Source organism: Leptopilina heterotoma, unplaced genomic scaffold (assembly GCF_015476425.1).
Source record: "Leptopilina heterotoma isolate Lh14 unplaced genomic scaffold, ASM1547642v1 Lhet_183, whole genome shotgun sequence".
Lineage (NCBI taxonomy): Eukaryota > Metazoa > Arthropoda > Insecta > Hymenoptera > Figitidae > Leptopilina > Leptopilina heterotoma.
The window spans coordinates 949,942-973,527 of NW_025110901.1; the positions used below are offsets into that span (position 1 = coordinate 949,942).

Genomic DNA, 23,586 nt, shown 5'->3' on the forward strand with positions numbered 1-23,586 from the left:
TAAACATTACCCAAGCGATAATTTATAAAAAATTTGCTTAGGAAAATATTTTTAAAAATTTCAAAGCGAAAATTTGTAAAAATTTGCTTAAAAAGAATTTATTTTTCCTAATTCGTTGAACAAGCACGTCAAGAACTTTACGAACGTTACTTATATGAATATTTGATGAATGAAATTTTTACTTATTCAAATTTTTGTTCAAAAAGTTTTGGAGTGGAAAAATATTTTCTTGGGCAAAAATGATTGAAAAAAGAATCTGGCTTTAATTTTTAAATGACACTTAATCGTCATGTGTTCCAATAAGAATTAACTATATTAATCTCTGTGGTTTTTCATTCGTTCTGTTCGCAGTATGAAGTTGGTTGTTAGTTATCATTTGCGAATTATTATCATGATTTTTTTGTTTGTTTATATTTTTCGTGACATGTTTTGACATCTAGAAAAGAAATTTTTAATCGTAAATGACGCGTCGCGATTGCTATTTTCGATTTTATGTTGTCAAATTTATCATTAGTGTGATAAAATTTGTTAATAATAATATCAGTGTAGTGGGTGTATTTCAAAAACGATAAATAGTGACTTGGAAGAATATTGTGCGTGAAATCTCTGGTATCAGGCGATCGTGCGAAAGGGAGGTTATTGTTTTCAGTGGAAAAAAACTGTAGATTGGTAAGTTCTAATTATTAATTAAAATTTTCTTCTTAATTAAATAATTTATTTCATTCTTAAATAAAAATCTAAAAATAACTTTTATTATTCGTATATCTTATTATTATTTTTATTTATTATTAATTTAATTTAATTTAAAAACTCAATTTTCTGGTATCAATAAAAAATACTATAGTTCTAAATTTTATTACATTGGTCGTTTTCGTAAATTACTGGCAGTTACTGCCAGTAATATTACTGTTTAGTAAAAAAACATTAGTTCCTAAAAATACCCATTTCAAGTTCAATTATTCCAGAATCAATTAAAAATTAAATTATTTTCATTAAATTAATTATTCAAAATAATGAATTTTTTAATATTTAGTTTTTCAAAGAATTAATTAATCTTCAATTCAATTATTAACTTATGCAGTGGAGGATCTAGAGTCTAAATTTTTTGGGAAGAGCAATCCCTTTAGTGCGTGTACTTTTTTTTATTGTTATTGCTATTATGAGTAATTGTTCAAAATAATAATTAATTAATTATTCAAAAATCAAAAAACAATTAATTAAAAATTAAAATATTTCGTTTTAAATAAAAAATTCAATTATTCCGAAATCAATGAAAAATGCATTTGTTATAAACAGTTAATTAATTAACTTAAACTTCAGTTATTCAAAAATCAATAAAACAATCAATTTACAATTACATTATTCTGTTTTAAAAACAATTTAATTAAGTCTGAATTAATGAAAAATGTAATTGTTATAAACCGTTAATTAATTTATATTTTAATTATTCAGAAATCAATATAAAACATTAAAATTACATTATTCTGTTTTCAAAGCAATTCAATTAATCTGAAATGAAATTAATGAAAAATGCAATTTTTAAAATTATTCAATTTAATAAAGCTTCAGTTATTCAAAAATCAACAAAACAATTATTAATCAATTCAAAAATTAATTTATTCTGTTTCTAATAAAAATTTTAATTACTCTGAATAAAATCAATCAATTTTTCAAAAATGAAAAAAATAATTCAATTGTTTTAAATTTTATTGAATTTTAAAATTATTTTACACCAAAAATTAATTTATTTTTAAAAATAATTGCATTTCAAAGTATATTTGAACTTGGTATTCTTGTAAATTTTTTTTTTTATTATGTTAAAAATAAAATTGTTCTTTTTTAATTATTTTATTAATTTTTTACAATATTTGAATTTTAGAGAATCACAGTGAAAGGTGAAGTGTTAAAATAACACCAGAATGGATTAAAACAATCTGCAACAGTTTAATCCCTCTAGGATTAAATTAACACCAGAAAGGATTAAAATAATCTATTTTGGTGTTATTTTTAACTATGAATGAAATTTTACTTTAAATAAAACACCAAAGTCAACGATTTGTAAAACTTCAACGAATTTAGCTCCTCCAGGGAGAATAGTAAGTTAGTAAGTTACTTACTAACTTGTAACTTACTAACTAACTTAGTAACATAGTTACTAAATTCAATTGTGTTCAAAAATTAAAAAAAAAATTTTCGTCAAAATTTCAATTCTCTTTATAAATAATAAAATTCTTCTCTGTTATTTGCAATTATTTAACAAAATAATTTTTATCAAATTCTTGTCTAAATATCAATTATTTTCGAAAGTTTTCTAAAATTCAATGATTTTCAATACCTACTATTTCCATAAAATTTTCCAAAAGAATTCCATTATTAAAAAAAATTTGGATAAAATGCTGCGCAAAAATTCAATTATTTTCATAAATAATAAAATTTTTTGCAGGAATTCAATTATTTACAAATTTTTTTATAAATTTCTTGACAGTATTTAAATTATTTATTTAACAAAATTTCTCGAAAGAATTCAATTCTTATTCAAATTTGATATAAATTTCTTTTCAGAATTTCTGTTATTTTAAATTCCTTGCAAGTATTCAATAAATTACGGTAAAAAATTTTTTAAAATTTTCGTAAAAATTCCAATTTTCTTAATAAAAATAATCAAATTCTTCTCCAAAATTCAATTCTTTTCAAATATTATAATGAAATTCTTGGTAAAATTTCAATTATTTTTAGCAATTTTCCTCAATTCAATGATTTTCAATATCTACTATTTCAATCAAATTTTCCAAAAGAATTACATTATTAAAAAAAATTTGAATAAAATTCTACGCAAACATTCAATTATTTTCATAAATAAGAAAATTTTTTACAAGAATTCAATTATTTACCAATTTTTTTATAAATTTCTTCGCAATAATTCAATTATTTTCAAAAATACATAATAACATTTTTACAGGGATTCAATTATTTTTATAAATAATAAAATTCTTTTAAGAATTGAATTATTTTCATAAATAATAAAATATAAAACTCACTGCAGAATTTCAATTATCTTTAATGCAATTTTAATCGAATTCCTCGAAAAAAGTAATTATTCTTAAAAAAATTTATTAAAATGCGTCCAAAAAATTTAATGATTTAAAAAATTTGTTGATAACATTTTTTATGAGAATTTAATTTCAAGAAACATGAAATTAAAAAAATGATTTATTTTTGTATTTAAATAATTGAATTCTCGTAGAATTTACTAATAAAAATTTATTTGAAATTAACTTTATTTTTATTAAAATTTGTAGAAAATAATTAAATTCTTCTCAGAATTTTTTTTAAAGTTTTTAAATAATTTTTAAAATAATTTTTGCGATGAATTTTACTTTGAAAGGATTTCTTAACAAGAATTTATTAAAAATTTTTTTGAAAATAATTGAAATTTTGATAAGAATTCAATTATTTTTGAAAAAATGAATTCTTGACAAGAATATGTTTCAAATTTTTGAAAATAATTGAAATCCTCCAAAAATTTTATTAATAATGAAAATAATTAAAATCTTCCAAAGAATTGCATTTTTTATGCGATGATAATTGAATTCTTGCGAAAAATTTTATTAAAATTTTTGAAAATAATAGAAATTCTCCGAAGAATTTTATTATTTACGAGAATAATTGAATTCTTGTGACAAATTTTATTATTTGCAAAAATAATTGAATTCTTGTAAAGGATTTTTAAAAAATTTTTGAAATTAATTGAATTTCGAAGAATTTTATTATTAAATAAAAAAAATTGAAATTTTGACAAGAATTTTATTAAAATTTGTGAAAATAATTGTATTTTAAAAAATTTTATTATTTGTAAAAATAATTGAAATTTTGACGAGAATATTTTTCAATTTTTGTACATAATTGAATAATTTTTATTTTTCAATATATATTTAATTGCAGAATTTTCGAATAATTGAAATTTTGTAAGTTTGAATTGTAAACGAATGAATTTGAAAATTCTCATAAAACTCATTGCAGCGTTTCAATTATTTTTTCATACAATTATAATTGAATTTCTTGAAAAAAGTAATTATGTTCATGCAAGTTTTAATAAAATTCGACAAAAGAATTTAATTATTTAAAAATTTGTTAATAAAATTCTTTATGAGAATTGAATTTTGAGAAACATTCAATTATTCAATAAATTATTTACTTTTGCATTTAAATAATTAAATTCTTGTAGAATTTTCTAATAAAAATTGATTTTCATTTCATAAAAATGAATTTTAGTTAAAATTATAGATTATAATTTAGATTATAATTGAATATTAAAAGCAATTTAGCGTGAATTTTTAGAAATAATTGAATTTTGAAATTAATTTTCATGAAAAAGTTTAATTGATTTTTTTTTTTATTATTTGAAGTTTTTATTTTCTAATATGCATTTAATTAAAGAATTTAGGATTAATTGCAATTTCTTGAAATTGAATTTTGTAAACAAATGGATTTGAAAATTGCCAAAGAACTTTTTCGAAAATTATTAAAAATAATAGATATAAAGTAAAATTGTAGTTAAAAATTTTTGAAAATAAAAATTGAATTGAAATAATGAAAATAATTTTGAAGAAGTACAATATTATTATAATAGGTATAAAATAATGATTTTGTCAGTCGGTCATTTTTAATTATTATAAAACATGAAGAAATCATCGATATCTTCATGTTTTATAGTTATAAAAAAATTTAATGAACTAAAATTTTATTAATTGTAAAAAATAACACCAATATTGATTATTTTAATCTTTTTTGGTGTTAATTTAATCTGCAACACTTTTTAATACCTCACGATTTACTGTGATAATAGTATAATAGAGAATAATATTCTTTTCCTTTTAAATGAGAGCGCGATCACGAAACTATTATTTTTCCCGGATGCCCTTTATAAATTTTATTTATAATTTTTCATAATTAATGATAGAATGAGACACGTTATATTTTGTGTTCGTGTTATCTGATTATTAGTTATTAATTGATTTTTTATACGTGAAAAACATAGGAATTATTTATTATTTTAGCTAAGAAGCTGAAAAAGAAGATTTGTTTTGAAAAACATCATTGGTACATTTTTTGACAAACAATATAATGGCCAACGTCCAGACAAGGTATATTGCTTTAAGTATTAAAGATTATGAAAGATTAAAAACGTATGGAAGAATGTTGAATGATAACCATATGTTTAAATTTGAAGAATTATTACGAATTCAGTCAAATTCTGTTTTTGATATGCAAAGTACATTGCTTTTACAAACTCCTGAATTCATTGTTCCGATTAGAGAAGGTCAAAGACATATTCAAATACTTTTTAGTGGTTTTGCTAATAAGGGACATTGGATTTGTACTTATTACGATGGAGTGAGATTGAATGTTTTTGATAGTGTTAATGAAAGGCGTTTGACTGATGATCATAAAAGTTATTTAAGTAGATTGTTTCCATTTCACCCACAAGTAGTTTTTGTAGATGTTGATCAACAACCTCTAGGTAGTCTTGAGTGCGGAGTTTATTCGATAGCGTTTGCAACATCTATACTTTTTAACGAAATGCCAAATACTGTTAATTATAAGACTCGTAATAATGCGATGAGAAATCATTTAGAAACAATGTATAAAGATAATCGTCTAACTCCTTTTCCGTCAGTGAGAGCGTCTAATATTAGACATTTGATTGTCGAGAATAGTTTTTTTAGAGACCGAATTCAAAATGGTAAACCAAACCCTTCTCGTTTTTCTGAGATTCCCCCACGTAATAATTTAAAGAGAGTTCTATCAGATAAACATTTAAATATCAAGCACTCTTTAAATGATGAAAATGAAAAGAAGAAACTTCGTGTAACTAGTGATAATGTTAAAAATGTTTCATTAGTTAAACATCCAGAAATTGAGAATCCTCTAGATAAACAAAATGATAAAAAGATCCTTCGTGCAATGAAAGCTAAAGAAAGAATGAGGAAGGCAAGGCGTGAAGAAACGGATGAACAGAAAATAATTAGAAAAGAAAATGATAGACTAAAGAAACGTCATAGTAAAGAGATAGAAATGGAAGTTCAAAAAAAAGAACGCCAACAGAGAGATTTGATATGCAAAAAAAAAAAATTATCTAAAGAAACAGAAGATGAAAAGAAAGAGCGTCAAGAAAAAAATTTGCTATGTAAAACAAAGCAATTATTTTTAGAAAATGAAGAAAAAAAGCAACAACGACAAGAAAAATGTTCACAAAGTAAAAGGAATAAGAAAAACAATAAAAAATTGGAAACCACGGGTGTTGCAATTAAGTCCCTCGAAGCTTTTGAAGAAAGTATAGTTTCTCAAAATTACTTAGGTTTGATGAATGTTGTGTGTCAGTTTTGCGGTGCGTTACATTTTTTGAGTGAATTGCCAGCAGATAAATTATTTAACTCTTGCTGCCATAAGGGAAAAGTTATTTTAAATGATTTAAGTCCTTATCCAGATTATTTACACAATTTATTATTTGATTCTAGCTCTGAAGGTAAAAATTTTAGAGAGAATATTCGTTCGTATAATAGTGCATCCGCCTTTGCCAGCATGGGAGCTAAATTAGAAATTCCTAAAGGAAGAGGTCCTTTTGTTTTTCGTATACATGGACAAGTGTATCACAATACATACGATCTTCATCCTAATAATAGTGAAAGTCGAAAATATGGACAACTATACATTCTTGATACTAATCAAGCAGTTCTTGAACGATTGAAACATGATTCTAACAAGAAATTTTTACCATCATTAATGAAAGAAATAGACGAATTGTTGAGATATATTAATCCTTACGCTAAAGCATTTAAAATGATGAGAGAAGTAGAATTAGAAGAAGAAATACGAGCGAAATTGCGAAATGAACCTATGAGAGATATTCAAATGTGGATAAAAAGAGACAGATCATTGAATCAAAGCAAATTTAATGTTCCGTCTTGTAATGAGGTGGCAGTTGTATTCGTTAGTGAAGATGGTGAACCTCCAGTAGAACGTGATATATGTATACATCCAAGAAATGATAAAAGTATTCCTATTCACAATCTCAGTGCAAATGCTGATCCCATGATATATCCGTTAGTGTTTCCTGCAGGTGATCCAGGATGGACAGTAAATATAAAACAGAAAGGAGGCACTGATCGTGATGTTACTCTTTTACAGTTTTACATTTTTCGTCTTTCTTATAGAGGAAAATTTAATCCTTGTTTGCAAATGGGCAAATTAACTCAACAACTGATAGTTGATTTTTGGTCGAAAGTGGAAGGTTTGCGTATCAGTTACATATATTCGAATCAAAAAAAACTTCGAGCTGAATTGTATTGTGGATTGATGGATTATTTATATAATAAAGCTGCAGAAGAAAATGTTCGACCAGGAAGAATAATTGTTTTACCATCAACATTTACTGGTGGACCACGTTCTTACCAACAATTTTTTATGGATGCCATGCGATTAGTTCAAGAATTTGGAAAACCAGATTTATTTATTACCATGACATGTAATCCGAAATGGTGTGAAATTACAGAAAATTTGTTATGTGGTGAAACTGCATCTGATCGGCCAGATATTGTTGCAAGAGTTTTCCAACAAAAAGTAAAAGCGCTAATGATTGAATTAAAAGACAACCAAATTTTTGGACCAGTTATTGCTTATGTATATGTGATAGAATTTCAAAAGCGTGGATTACCACATGTACATTTAATTGTCTTTTTAGATCAATCACATGCTATTCGTGATGCAGAAACTGTTGATAAAATAATTTGTGCAGAAATTCCTGATGAAGCAAAACATCCAGAACTTTTTAACATTGTAAAACAATTTCAAGTTCATGGACCTTGCGGAAAGCAAAACATGAATTCACCGTGCATGAATCCTGAAACAAAAGTTTGCACTAAACATTATCCGAAACCATTTACTTCAGAAACAGATTATTCGAAAAATTATCCAGAATATAGACGAAGAAATGATGGCAGAAAAATTATATTTTATAACAAAGATGGTTCAATTAAATGCACTGCAGACAATTCAATGATTGTGCCATATAATCCATATTTAAGTAAAAAATTTGCTTGTCATATTAATGTTGTAGCATGCGGTAGCATAGGTGGTGTTAAATATTTATTTAAATATTGTTATAAAGGTCATGATTGTGCGATAGTAGGTATTAAGGATAATAATCAGGTAATGAATTATGATGAACCGCAACATTATTTAAACACACGCTATGTATGTCCACCAGAAGCAATGCATAGACTACTCGAATTTAATATGCATGAACAATCACATGCAACGTATAGATTAGCTGTACATTTACCTGATCATCAAACAATATGCTTCACAGAAGGAATGGAACAAAAGGCAATTGACACATTTAAAAATACGACATTAACAGCATGGTTTGAGTTAAATAAAAAAGATCCTGAGGCACACAAATATTTATATTCAGAAATACCACACAATTATGTATTCATTCAACAAACAAAAACTTGGAAAAAAAGAGAACGGATTACCAAACCTTTAATTTCTCGAATGTATTTTGTAAGTCCAAAAGATATTGAAAGATATTGGTTGAGAACTTTACTACTTTATGTACGTGGTGCTAAATCATTTGAAGATGTAAGAACGTATGAAGGTATAAGATATAATTCTTTTACGGAAGCAGCTCGTGCCAGAAATTTAATGGTTGATGATAATGAATGGGATAATTGTTTAACTGAAGCTGTAAACTTGAAATTTCCTAAAGAACTTTGTAGATTATTTGCATACATATGTGTATTTGGATTGCCTGCGAATGCTATTGATTTATGGAATAAATATAAAGATGATATGATTTTTGATAATAATTTACCAGCGGAGGTATCAATTCAAAAGTCGTTAATTTTAATTAATGAAGTACTTAATTTTCATGGATTTTCATTACATCAATTTGGTTTGCCTAATATAGATCAGAAACTTCTTGAACAATATAATTCTGTAGATACGGAAAATAATGCATTAGCATTAAAATTGCTTAAAGAAGAATCTAATATTCTTATTGAAAGTTTAAATAACGAACAGCGTCAAGTTTTTGATGATGTTTTGATGGCAGTATATGATGATAATTGCGAAAATAGATATATTTATCTTGACGGACCGGGAGGTAGTGGTAAAAGTTATTTACATAATACAATTATTACAACTGTTGAAAGTCAGGGATTGATAGTTTTATCAGTTGCATGGACTGGTATAGCTGCTAACCTTTTAAAAGGTGGTCGAACGTCACATAATATGTTTAAATTTCCTATACCAATTAATGAAGATTCAAAATGTAATATTAGTGGAATGTCAAAACATGCAGAAATTTTTAGAAAAGCCAAAATTATTATTTGGGATGAAATAACAATGGCACCTAAGTATGCATTACAAGCAATGGAATGTATGTTGAGAGATATAACAAAATGTAGTAAACCTTTTGGAGGTAAAGTTATTTTGCTTTCAGGAGATTTTCGACAAACTTTACCTATTGTTCCTCACGGTAATCGTACTCACATTGTTGAGGTATGTGTGAAAAATAGTAGATTATGGCAACATTTTAAAAGTAGATCTTTACATGCTAATGTCAGATTGAATAATGATCAGATCGAGTTTTCAAATTGGTTATTAAATGTCGGTGATGGTAAACCTGCAAGTTCATTTGAGAAAGAAAATAATGTTTTAGAAATTCCAGAAGATTTAATTTCAAATGGGAATTTAATTGATGAAATATATGGGTCATCGATAAGTCCAAATGATTCATCTGTTTACTCCTCTTGTATTCTTTCATTAACTAATGCTGAAGTATTGGACATGAATGAATGCATTTTGTCAAGATTAGAAGCAGAAGAAGTAGTTTATTATAGTAATGATTCACATGTTGATGATGATAATCCAGAAAATATAAATAATCTCATTCCAATAGAATTTTTAAATAGTTTAACACCAGATGGTTTACCTCCTCATAAATTGCCGTTGAAAGTAGGATGCATAATTATGTTGTTGAGAAATTTGAATTTGGCTCAGGGATTATGTAATGGTACTCGATTAGTTGTAAAATCTTTATTGCAGAATGTAATTTTGGCAGAAATTATTTCTGGAAAATCTAAAGGTGAAGTAGTTTTTATTCCTCGCATTGATTTATCGCCTTCACAAGACGCACTTCCTTTCAAAATGGTCAGAAGACAATTTCCAATTAGACTTGCCTATGCAATGACTATTAATAAATCTCAGGGCCAATCATTTGATAAAGTAGGAATATATTTACCAATTTCAGCATTTGGTCATGGTCAAGTTTATGTTGGTGGTTCTCGAGTTAAGTCTAAGGAAAATTTAAAAATTCTAGCTGTTAATTCTGCAGTATACAAAAATTCAGAATATCCAGAAAAATTGTATGTCAAAAATATCGTTTATCATGAAATACTTTAATTTAAAATCGTTATAGATCTTTGTACATTAAATAAGTATTTAGGATGTTCAATAAATATTTTCTGGAAAATTGTATAAGATTTGATTACCATATTGAGAAAATTTTAAGTTGATTACAGGCTTTTTATGGTAATCACTAGAACACTTTGTCTAAAGGCTCACAGTTCATCATAAAAAGGCGAGAATCTACACCTAAGGAACTGCTGCTAACCTTTCAGAAGTAGATTCTCGCCTTTTTACGACAAACTGTGAGTTTGGATATTTCCTGGATATCCTTCAGTTCTTAAGATATCTCAGAAGATCTATGGGACATTCTACGGATATAACACTTTCCCGATATCTTTAGGACATCCGTAGGATATTTTAAATATTTGGATGCCGTTAGGGTTAATTTCAACCATGAAAAGCCTGCAGTCTGCATAAAATTTTCTTAATATAGGAAGACTATCATTTAAAGCAAGATATTACATAGCTAAACAATCAAATATACAATAATACCCCGAGACCTTCGTTATCCCGTTTTACGAGAATTCAGAGATACACGGTTTTTTATGGCCGCACACATTAACTTTCTCATTACAGCTTGAAAACTACATATATTCTGTAAATGATAAATTTTAAATTGGAGAATTGATTTATGCAAAAATTAAATTAAATGAAGGTTAATTAAGGTTTAATTAATTAAATTAAATGAAGGTTAATTAAGGTTTAATTAATTAAATTAATTAAATGAAGGTTTAATTAATAATTAATACGTAATTATAATGTTCAAATATTAAATAATTACAGGTTAATTTATTTTTTGCACAAGTCAATTATTCAAATGGAATAATCCATTTTTATAAAATATAACAATAAAAATGTAAAATGGCAACAAAAATAAAAAAATAACAATGGCAAAATGGCAATATAAAAATAAAATTGGAAAATTGGCAATAAAAAAAAATAAAAAAATGGCAATAAAATAACAAAAATAAAGATGGCATTAATGATGGCAAACACACAAAGAAAATAAGAAAATGGCAATATAAAAATAAAAATGGCATTAATGATGGCAAACTAACAATAAAAATGAAAAATGGCAATAAAAATAACAATGACAAAATGACAATAACAATAAAATTAAAAAATGACTATAAAAATATAAATGACATTATTGATGACAAAAAACAACAGAAATAAAAAATTGGCAATAACAATGACAAAATGACTACTATAACAATAAAAATAATATAATAACAATAATAACTAGATAACGATAACAACTGAAAATTGGCAATACCATAGACAAAATAACAAGTTAACAAAACTGTAATAATAATAATAATTACTATACTAACACTAAAATAAAGCAATAATATTTATATATTATTATTATATTATTATTTATTATTTATTATTTATTTATTTATTTTTTTTTTATTTATTTATTATTATTTATTTTTATTATTTATTTATTATTTTTATTTTTTTATTTATTTATTATTATTATTATTATTTTATTATTTATATATTATTATTAATATATAATGAAAATTATTAACAAATGTATGAAGAATGACGAAAGGTAAAACTTTTTTTAATTCATAACACAGCACAATGCTTTTCTTATGGGAGAAAAAAATTTTGTAACTTTTTTTCAATGTTTTGCAGATTTAAAGGATTTTAAACACTTTCTATCTACATATATGGAATTGAAACGAATTCTATAAAATAATTGTAATGGAATTTATAGTTTACACTTCACAGCAACTTGAAAATATGCTAAAATGTATGTTTTTGAGGTTAAGAACGTTTGTTTACAATTATTTTTTTATATACATAAAATATAGGGCAATAATATATATAGTTGTAAACAAACGTTCTTAACTTCAAAAACATACATTTTAGCTAATTTTCAAGTTGCTGTGAAGTGTAAACTATAAATTCCATTACAATTATTTTATAGAATTCGTTTCAATTCCATATATGTAGATAGAAAGTGTTTAAAATCCTTTAAATCTGCAAAACATTGAAAAAAAGTTACAAAATTTTTTTCTCCCATAAGAATAGCATTGTGTTGTCTGTTTGTTTTCCCTCCAGCTATCTGACGTCACACCTGAAATCGAAATATCTCGATGTAGTGAAAAAGCAATTCGTCATTTATCCACGATTTTTTTGATCCGTGAAATTTCTCCTTTACTTAACTGTCTTTGTCGATAGGGGACACATTCACACAAGTGAATCGGCGAAAATCTATCTCAACCACTAAGTTTTTGTTTCGTACGACCAGAATACATATTATTTAAAACAAATCAAGGAAAATTAGCTGAGAAGAGAATTCAATTAAAAGTGAAAAATGAATGTGGAAGAAATGTTTGAAAAATTAGAAAAATGTATTGAAAATGAATTAGGATCAGAAAATGAACAAACGAGCACAGGGAATAATGAAAATCTAAGTATCAATAATAATGAATCGATTAACGATGTAAGCGAAAACAGCAGAAATGAACCTCCTCTAGGAGAGCAATTATTAATGTTCAATAATCAATTATCAAATACTGAAGATTCAATTGATAATTCAATCATGTAAGAGAAACACCATTTTAAATTTTTTTAATAAAAAAATTACAGATTTCGCATTCATCTATGGTTTTACGAAAACTTACTATTTACTACTTTTTTTAATTAAGTATTTGAAGGAATTTATTTATAGAAATTAAATTATTTAAAATTTCAAAAAAATATTTCAAAAGAAATTAATTATTTTTACAAAAATTGATAATTTTCGTTGCAAAAATGCACTTATTTTCATCTATTTTTCGAAAAATGTAATTATTTTTAAAAAATTTGACAAGTAGTCAATTTTTAAAAATAATAATTAATTATTCTATAAATAAAATCTTTATTTTTGCATCTAAATAATTAAATTTTTGTAGAATTTTTAAATACAAAAATTATATAAAAATGAATTTTAGTTTATATTTTTTTAAATAATAATTGAATATTGAAAGCATTAACGTAGTATTAATTTTTTAGAAATAATTAAATTTCAAAAAATTATTTAACAATTAATTTTTAATTTTTGTGAATCGATTAAAACGTTTTTTAGTTGTTAAAATTTAATTTTTCGATAGATACTTTTTTACTACTTTTTTCAATCTTGAAGAAACTTTTTGCTACTTTTTGAAAATAAATTATTGAATGCGAAGTCTGAAATTGAAAAATTTTCAATTACATTTCAAAAAAATATTTTGATTATCGTTATAAAAAATATAGAAATTCTCAATTATATTATAGTGATAATATTAATAATATAATTATTATTTTTACAGTAATATAACAGGTTATGTTGAATATATAAGTCCATTTAAGCATGGAAGATTTATTTTAATGATGTATTTTGTATTAAATATCAATCGCAAAAAGTTCAAAGTAGTTGTTTGGAAAAATGAAATTCAAAGAATACAAACGCTTTTAGAATTACATAATGTAATTATTAAAGTTTTTTATTTAATATGTGCGAATATTTATTATATTATTTAATATTAATATAAATTAAAAATTTTAAATAGGTTCTTTACATTGAAGGTGCTAGAGTAAAGAAAATTAAAAATCAAAAATTCAGTATTAATGGCGAAAAATACGAATTTTTTATTCACAAGAGTACCAAAGTAACCAAACTTGGTGTAATGGTTCCCCACATTTGATGAGATTTACGATTTTTTTCAATTAAAAGTATTGTGGTTAATAATGTTTAAAAATGAATGATCATGTAATTTAATAATAAGTATTATTATACTTTTAAAATAAACACAATTTTTGAAATTAATTTTAAATATTTAATTATTGCTAATTTAATTTTTTTTAATTATGATACTTAATAATTTTATATTTCACAGTTTATGAAAAGTCAGTCCCAAACGATGTCATCATCAATTCAAATACAGTAAAATAATTTTTGTACCTTAATACATAATTAATTAATTAATTAATTAATTAAAATTATGAAAAAGTAGAAGACTAACTTTGCTAAAGTATCAAAACTAAGAAATAATGATTTATTATAAAAAGTTTCTATTATTAAAAATTAATAATTTTGGAAAAATTAAAAAAAAATTATTTAAAATATTTGAAACATAACAAAATTAACTTCTATAAATAATTACTATTTAAAATTCGAATTTTTTTAAATATATAGGTATAAAGTTAATAAAAGTAAGTAATTAATTAATGAATATTATAAAAATATAATATTATTTATCAAATTGAAGCTAAAAAATATAATTAATACATTTAATCTATATTTTTCTCTATTTTATTAATTTATTTATTAAAAATAAAAATTAATTTTTTTATTAATATATTATATATAATTTGTTATATAAACAATTGAATTGAATATATATATATATATACATTAACAAAAGAAAACGAAAAGGTAGACATTTTGAATTGTGTTAAAATTGTGTCAAAAAACTTTCAATTTCTCACAAAAATCAAAATGAGTTTAACGATTCCAGAAAAAACAAAAATTATTTTATCAACAACTATTGATGAATTTGAGGCTCACTCAACAAAACTCATGGATTCGTTAAGCAAGTAAGTTAAATTATAAATTAAAAATATAATTTTTTGTCTACTGCATTTTATTTCAATAGAATAACTTTTTTTATTTATTATAATTTCTATTTTTAATTATAATTACATGATTAATATTTTTGAATTGAATAAAAAGTAAAAAATTATATATAATTATATCTTTAACAGATTTTAAAATAATTTTTTAAATTAAAATTAATTTCAAATGATTTCTGTTAAAAAATTATTTTTATAATAATTTTTACTTCCTTTTCTAATTTTTAAGGATTAATGATCTTGGAAAAAGTAGCGAACCTCATTCGCACGAAGGAGACGATGAAGAAATGAGAGTCCCGGAACCGGAACCGGAACCTGAACCGAAAGATAACGAAATAATCTTCACATCGAATGAAGAATTTGATGCCATTGAACCAAATGATACGAGTCTGTATGTATTATTTCAAAATTATTTATTATGAAAAATTTTTAAAAATAAATTTTATTTTATAAATATGTAATGTATATTAAATTTTATTTACTTATATTGATTATTTATTATTATTTATTTGCTCATTATTTTAATTATCATTTATTAATAATATTAAATGTAGTTTTATTTTTATTATTTGTTTTTTAAATTAATTTATTTATTACTTTACAGCGAGGTTACGGGTTACGTTGACAAAGTTACAGCCTCTAAAATTGTCGGGAGGAACACGAAGTACAGAGTTATGTCGTTCATTTTAAACAATGGTTCTGGGACAAGATGTATGGTGTCAGTGTGGGGAAAGGAGATTGACAGAATTGAACCTGACTTGCAAGTTAACATGGTAATAAACAATTTATAATAATAAATATAATAATTAGAGCACAGATCTAATAATACTAATTTATTCATTTTAATGATAATAATTATTATTATTAATTTAAAAGGTTTAATTGTAAATAATAATTTTTTCATAATAAAATAGGTTTTACTCATCGAAGGAGCTGAAGCTTTAAGTTTCAAAGATCCCAAATTTAATGAAGGGACAACAAGTTACCAATTAAATGTTAAGGAACACACGAAATTTACTGTTTTAAAATCTGAAAATTGCAAACAAATGGAAAACATCAGAAAACCTAAAACTATTGAGTTCGAGGATGCTTCTTCTGAAAGCGGATTTGTCAAAATTAAAGGTTTTATTAAGTCGGCTTTTCGTCTTCTCACATACACCACAAACGAAGAACACATTTGGTATGGAGTTGGAACATTGACAAATGGAAATTATAAAATGGAGATCAGAATTAAGGACTTTGCAGCGGATACAGAATATCTAGAGAAAGGAGACCATGTAGAAGTAGAAGGAATTTTAAAATTTACAAGTAAATAAAATAAAATATATGAAAATTTTTCTATTTTCTTTTTTATTATTTTAACTTAAATATTTTTTATTTAATAAGAATGTAATAATATATTTTATTAATTTAAATGAATTAATTAAGTTTCAATTAATATTTGTTGTATAAAATTTTTTTTTAATTTAATTATAAATTTTTTACTAAGTAAATATTGTTTCAATAATTGCTATTATATATTATTATGATTTTAAAATTCACAAATAAATGTAACGAAATATATGAAAATTTTTCTATTCTATTTTCTATTATTTTTTACTTAAATATTTTTTTTAATAAACATTTATTTAATATTAATTAAATAATATATTTTATTATTTTAAATAAAATCAGGGTGGCCGCAAGATTGATTTTATCAATTTCCCTGACATCTTCCTGACATTTTACTGACATAACAACGAATTTCCCTAACAAACATTTTTTTGTTTAGAGCAAAAAATATATTGCATAACGGTCTTAATTTCTTTAATTACCCTGACAAAAAAAATTTTCCTAACATTTCCCTGATTTTAGTGACAAAAAATTTTTTTTCCTGACATTTCCCTGACTTTACTGACAAAAAATTTTTTTCCTGACATTTCCTTAACTTTACTGTCAAAATATTTTTTTTCCTGGCATTTCGCTGACTTTACTGACTTTACTGACTTTACTAACATGTGGCCACCCTAAAAATAATTAAATTTCAATTAATATTTATTGTATAAAAAATTTTTTTAATTAAATTATAAATTTTTATTAAGTAAATATTTTGTTTCAATAATTGTTATATAGTATTTTATATAATTATATTTTTAAATAAATTAATTGAAGTATTTTGTGCAGAAACAGCATAAGTCCATAATTCGAAATTGTTCAGGAATCAATAGAAACTATTTTTCTTGTAAATATTAAGATTTTTTTAATTCGGCTTTTTGCATTATATTCATTTAAATATAAATTTTCAATAATAAAGTGATTTTCGAAAAAAATGGACTTATGCGGTTTCTGAACAAAACGCTTCAAATAAATTTCAATTAATATTTTTATTATATAATTATTATAAATATAATGTGAATATTAATTTTGTTATCTTTTTTAGAATACGAGAAATTGATTTATCTATCAATTGACAACACCAAGTGCATCAAAATAATTGATGAGAAAAAAATGAAATATTTTGAAATTACAAAATGCAACAATTCTCTTGTTAAAATAATGTAATATTCAATGTCATTTAATGTCATTTAACAATTGTTTCTCAATTCAATAAAAAATAAAAATTATTTTCAATTGTAATTCATTTATTCTACTATATACAGGGTGGCCACCGGACCTTGAAACCTTGAAAATCTTGAAATAGACGTGAATTTTGTCAAACCTTGAAAAAATCGTGAATTTTTTTAAAAACCTTGAACTTTAGTATTATATATTATTAAAACTAAAAAAAAAATTTTTGACCATTTTCAAAATTTTATTTTTTGAGAAAATTAAAATTTTTCAGGATTGCCACAGGTCAGGGAAATTAGGGAAAAGTCAGGGAAAGTAAAATTGGTCAGGGAAAAGTCAGAGATTTTTATTTGAGTAACTGGAAAAAATTGAATTTTGGAGAAGTTACAAATGATTGCAGAAATTCAATTATTTTCAAAAGTAATAAAATTCTTCGCAAAAATTCAATTATGTTCAAAAGTTAAAAAAAATTCTCATAAAAATTCAATTATCTTTAAAAATAATAAAATTCTTCTCCAAATTTAAATTATTTTCAAAAATTTTAATAAAATTCTTTGCAAAATTTCAATTATTTTCAAAAAATTTTTCTCAATTCAATGATTTTCAATATCTACAGTTTTAATAAAAATTTTCAAAAGAATTCAATTATTTAAAAAAATTTTTTAATAATATATAAGTTGTTGAATTTTAAAAATTTTTGAATTTGAATGTTTTGAAGAATTTTAATTCTCATGGAAAAATAATAATTAAATACTTATTTAAAAATTTAGTTATTGATGTTTGCGAATAATTTTACGATTTAAGAAATTCGTAAGTAAATATAATAGAATGTTTTTTTGAGTGTCTAATAATTTTTAGAGTGAATCAGAATATTCTTTATGGTCAGGGGAAAAGTGAAAATTTTGTCTGGAGATCAGGAAAAAGTCAGGGAAAAATAAAATTAAATATTTGTGGCAACCTTGAATTTTTTAAAATCTAAACGATTGATTGTTCAGAATCGTAAGAAAAGTCTATACAAAATTCGGCAATAAAAAATAATAATAAATGTGGTAGTAGTTGAATTTTTTAAGTATTATTACTATAATAAAATTTGAACCAACAAAAAAACCTTGAAAATTTCCTAGAAACCTTGAAAAAACCGAGAAATAGACGTGAATTTTATTCAGGAGTTTTGGTGGCCACCCTGCGAATGTTACCTGGGTTTATTACTATATGTTACGTTCTTACATTGTTACATCCATGTATTTTTCGAGAGTGGGGGGTTACGTACGTATGTTACCTTATGTAACATACGTAGAAAACCTCGAGTTTGTTACATTTACCCATCCCTGGGTTAATGAATGAAAATAACGAAAATATCAAGCGTCTTTTTTTTCATAAATTAATTTTTCGTGAACCTCGTGGACTGATACCTAACCAAAAGTTCATTTGTTTTAAATTTATTCATTTCTTTAAAAACTATTCAGTTATTCCTTTTAATTCGCTTTAATACTTGTATTCTAATTGACGTGTACGCATTTAGAAATATTTGCAATTTGATTAAAAATGAACAGAAAAATTGATCTTTCGAAGTTTGAAGGTGTAACTTTTTCATCCAATGAGATGTTAAAAGAAGTAAAATGTCAAGACTCAACAAAGTAAGTAACATTAATTTAATTTATTTAATTTCTAAAATTTTTAATTAATAATAACAAAGAGATTATGTACTTTTAATATATGTTCAAATTAATACAATTAAAAATATTTTAAAAAATTAATATTGATAATAATATTCTTATAAAATGATTCTTAAACAATTTTATTAAAAATTAACATTCTTATTATACAAAATCGTTTTTACGTTTTTTAGTGAACTTGTTCTGTTTGTGGAGAGTGTGACAGCTCCAACTGTGACTGGGAAAGATGGGAAGCATTTTTTACAAACCGCTGTTTTAAGCAATGCTAATGGTTCGAAAGTTGTTTTGAAAATTTGGAATGAGCAGATAAAAAGAACGAATGGACTCATTCGTCAAAATTTCGTAAGTTATTTTCTTTCTTAATTTTTTTTTTATAAGGGGCCGTTCAAAAAATATGTAACGCTTTAGGGGGAAGGAGGGGGGGATCAAGCTATTTGTTACGGTCAGCAGAAAAAATGGCGCTAATGTATACAACATTGCGTTACATGGGGGGAGGGAGGGTCCAAATTTCCGAAAAATAGCGTTACGTATTTTTTGAACAGCCCCTAAGTCTAAACTTCAAATTCAAATAAAATTTTCAAATTTAAATTAGATAATTAAATAAATAAGTTCATTATTTAATTAATTTTTTTATTGAATTTAAATAATAATTAATAATTAGACCAATAATATATATAATACAGGCAAACCACGCTACGGCGGATACTCGCCAAGTAGAAGTAGAAGGAATTATATCAGTGAGAGTTGAGACTGTGTGAGTGCTATGAAATTCAGGGCCGAAAAGTTTCGAATTGTAATTTTTATATGGATGTTTTTTTATTTAAATTATTTAATTTATATTTGATTTATAATTTTTGTTTATTTTATGATATATTTTATATATTATAAAAAATAAACATGAAAAATAATAAAATAAATGGAATAACAAATCAAAGTTATTTTTAAAAAAATTAATTAATTATTTTAAAATTCATCACAAAAATTAAATTATTTTTTATAAATAATAAAATTCTCCTGAGGAATTCAATTATTTTCAATACAATTTTAATAAACTTAAAAAATCAAATATTTAAAATTACCTATTAACAGACACGATTATTTTAAGAAGTTAAAAAAATTTTTTGTATAATTTAATTATTTTCAAAATTTTTAATTATAACTATTAAAGAAACTCCATTATTTTAAAAAAGTTTAAAGATATTCTTCAAAAGAATTTAGTTAAGATTTTTATAAATTTTAATTAAATTTTTCGCGAGAATTCGATTATTTTCATAAATAATAAAATTCTGCGAAAGAATTCAATTATTCTCAAATTTTTTGACAAAATTCTTTGCAAGAACTCAATGATTTTTCATACATATTTTTAAATAAGGTTATTAATAAATTATCATAACTTCTATTTGAAATTTAAAAATCATATCATTTAAAATGGTTGATATATTCCTGAACGTTCACTCACTAATAACATTTTAACGAACCTCTCTACGGCGGAATCGTCTAATTGCTTTCCGCCGTAGCGAAGTTTGCCTGTATATATTATATTGTTTTAATAACATAATTTTAGTAAATTAATTAATCATTAATAATTTTTTTAGATTTTGCATTTGGATGCTGTTGCTTCCAAAAAACAATTTTTTTCAAATCAAGATTTAGGAGGAAACTTGCATTTTGATTTATCAATACAATCAAATACAAAAATAACTGTTTTAGGGGTGCAAAAAACAGACACAGAAGATAAAACTTTGGAGTGCACCTTTGAAACAATTCAAAATGCTCCAAATGGAAGTGAAATTGGTGAGTTGTTAATTTATTTATTATTTTTTAATTATTTATTTATTCTTAATTAATTTTAAAATTTATCATTTACAAAATTTATTTCAACTTATTTAATTATTTATGATAATATTATGTAATATCTTCCTTTAAATAATAGTTGTCTTAGTATCTTCTATTTTTATAATTTACTTATTTTTTTACAGAAATAATTGGCTATATAAAAACTGCTTTTCAAGCAGTTAAGGGAAAAAACAATCAATACCAACATGCTTGCTGCTCAATAATGGAGGACAATAAAAAATTGGAGATGAAAATTAATAATTTTGAATTGGAAAACTTGAATCAATTTGAAAAAGGCTTGAAAATTAAAGTCAGAGGAAAAATTAACTTTGGAAGTAAGTCACCTTAGTAATTATTATAATATTATGAAAAATATATATATATATATATAATGTAGTGAAAATATTTTTAAAATTTATTAAAATGTTATTTATATAAATAAATAATAATAATATCAGGGCTCGGATTGTGCGACTTTTTCGACTTTTTTCGACTTTTTTGTGAAAAAATGCGACTAATCGAATTTTTTCAAATTTTTCAATTACTTTTTGACTTAAATTGTAAATGGCAGAAATCTTTTTTTGTAAACAATATTGTTCACAAAATCATTCTTCTCTTTAGGGAAAAAAACATAACATATTATCTCGTTTCTTAATTTCTTAATGTTTTATCAGAACTTTTGAAAATAATTAAATTTCCAGGATGAATTTTATTATTTATGAAGATAAATAAAATTTTGACGAGGAATTTAAAAAAAAATTTGAAAATAATATAATTTCTAGAATGAATCTTTTTATTTATAAAGATAATTAAAATTTTGACAAGAATTTCATTATTATTTTTACAAATAATTAAATTTCAGAGAAGAATTTTATTATTCATTTATGAAGAGAATTGAAATTTTAAACAAATTTTTTTAAAAATATTTAAAAGTAATTGAATTTTGCAGAAGAATTTTCTTACTTTGGAAGATAATTGAATTTTGTAAAGAATTTTATCGAGAAAATTTGAATTTGAAAAAAAAATTTGAATATAATTGAATTTCTGCGAAGAATTTTATTACTTATGAAAATAATTAAATATTAGAGAAGAATTTTATTATTTATAAAGATAATTGAAATTTTGACAAGAATTTTATTATTATTTTTACAAATAATTTAATTTCAGAAAAGAATTTTATTATTTATAAAAATAATTGAAATTTTGAACAGATTTCTTTAAAAATGTTTAAAAGTAATTGAATTTTGCAGAAGAATTTTGATATTTATAAAGATAATTGAAATTGTGAGGAGAATTTAAAATAATTTTTTGAAAATAATTGAATTTCAGCAAAGAGTTTTCGTACTTTTGAATATAATTGAATTTTGTATTAGAATTTTATCAGAACTTTTGAAAATAATTAAATTTCCATAATGAATTTTATTATTTATAAAATTTTTACGAGAATTTAAAAAAAAATTTTGAATATAATTGAATTTCTGCGAAGAATTTTATTATTTATAAAGATAATTGAAATTTTGACAAGAATTTTAATAAATTTTTGTTTAAATAATTGAATTTAGGAGAAGAATTTTATTATTTATAAAAATATTTTACATTTGAAAGAAAATTTTTTAAAAAATGTTAAAAATACCTAATTAAAATTTTGCTTTGAATTTTATTAAATTTTATTAAATTTTATTCTGGATTGTTTGATATTAAAGTATGTGTTGTCGAGAAATGTGATTTTTTGACAATTTCGTGTTTCCTTTTTGTCGTTTTTTCTAAAATTCCATGCGACTTTTTTTCGACTTTTTTGCAAATTTTATGCGACTTTTCGTGACTTTTGTTGTGAATTTATGCGACTAAAGCTACTTTTTTTGAGTCTTAAAGTCGATCCGAGCCCTGTAATATATAAGATTATATAAATAAATAAGAATAATATTAATAATATGATAAAAATTTGTTTATTGTAGATCCTCCAGTCTTAGAGGTAACAGACTTAAATAAGCTGGAAATAATAAGCACTGAGAAAGTGACAGCAGCGTACTTGAGCAAAGGAATGCTCAGAATTAAAAAATTAAATAAAAGTACCGAAGTTAACGACAATGTTGTCGAAAAAAAACCAAAAAATTAATTTTTTTCAGTTCACGATTGAATTTATTTTTTTTTAAATCAATAATTAAGGTTTAATTGTTAAACAATTAAAAATTGATAATAATAATATGTAATAATATATTAATAAAATAATTTTTTTTAAAGTAACGATTTTTTATTAAATTTTAAAAGAAAATTTTTTTAAATTAACAATGGCCCCGAAAATTCCACGCGCGCTTGCGCGCGTGTAGTAAAGCTAGTTAACTTTATTAAAGTCTGTGGTTTTTCATTCTGTCCGTTCGCAGTATGAAGTTAGTTGTTAGTTATCATTTGCGAATTATTATCATGATTTTTTTGTTTGTTTATA

The 23,586-nt window shown here is 23.3% G+C and overlaps 2 protein-coding genes across 5 annotated transcripts in view; both read left to right on the top strand.

Moving 5' to 3' along the window:
• Positions 1-23,274, top strand: part of LOC122500381 (protein O-mannosyl-transferase TMTC2-like) — a 34,761-nt gene extending 11,487 nt beyond the window's left edge. For both annotated transcript variants that reach the window (XM_043609290.1, XM_043609289.1), the window contains exons 6-9: positions 19,481-19,649; positions 20,903-21,101; positions 21,287-21,478; positions 23,099-23,274. In XM_043609290.1, the coding sequence (XP_043465225.1) occupies positions 19,481-19,649; positions 20,903-21,101; positions 21,287-21,478; positions 23,099-23,259 (721 nt within the window). In that variant the 3' untranslated portion in view covers positions 23,260-23,274. The remainder of the gene's footprint in view (positions 1-19,480; positions 19,650-20,902; positions 21,102-21,286; positions 21,479-23,098) is intronic.
• On the top strand, positions 651-17,687 carry LOC122500382. 3 transcript variants are annotated; one of them, XM_043609293.1, is made up of 9 exons: positions 12,448-13,035; positions 13,782-13,938; positions 14,022-14,221; positions 14,349-14,395; positions 14,970-15,048; positions 15,314-15,475; positions 15,689-15,857; positions 15,999-16,392; positions 17,504-17,687. In XM_043609293.1, the coding sequence occupies exons 5-9, from the start codon at positions 15,032-15,034 to the stop codon at positions 17,623-17,625; spliced, it is 864 nt and encodes a 287-aa protein (XP_043465228.1). In that variant the 5' UTR covers positions 12,448-13,035; positions 13,782-13,938; positions 14,022-14,221; positions 14,349-14,395; positions 14,970-15,031; the 3' UTR covers positions 17,626-17,687. The 3 variants fall into 3 exon arrangements, with proteins under 3 accessions (XP_043465229.1, XP_043465228.1, XP_043465227.1); XM_043609294.1 differs by lacking the exons at positions 12,448-13,035; positions 13,782-13,938; positions 14,022-14,221; positions 14,349-14,395 and adding an exon at positions 651-669; XM_043609292.1 differs by lacking the exons at positions 12,448-13,035; positions 13,782-13,938; positions 14,022-14,221; positions 14,349-14,395 and having other exon boundaries at positions 14,818-15,048.
• Positions 23,275-23,586: the final 312 nt, after the last annotated feature.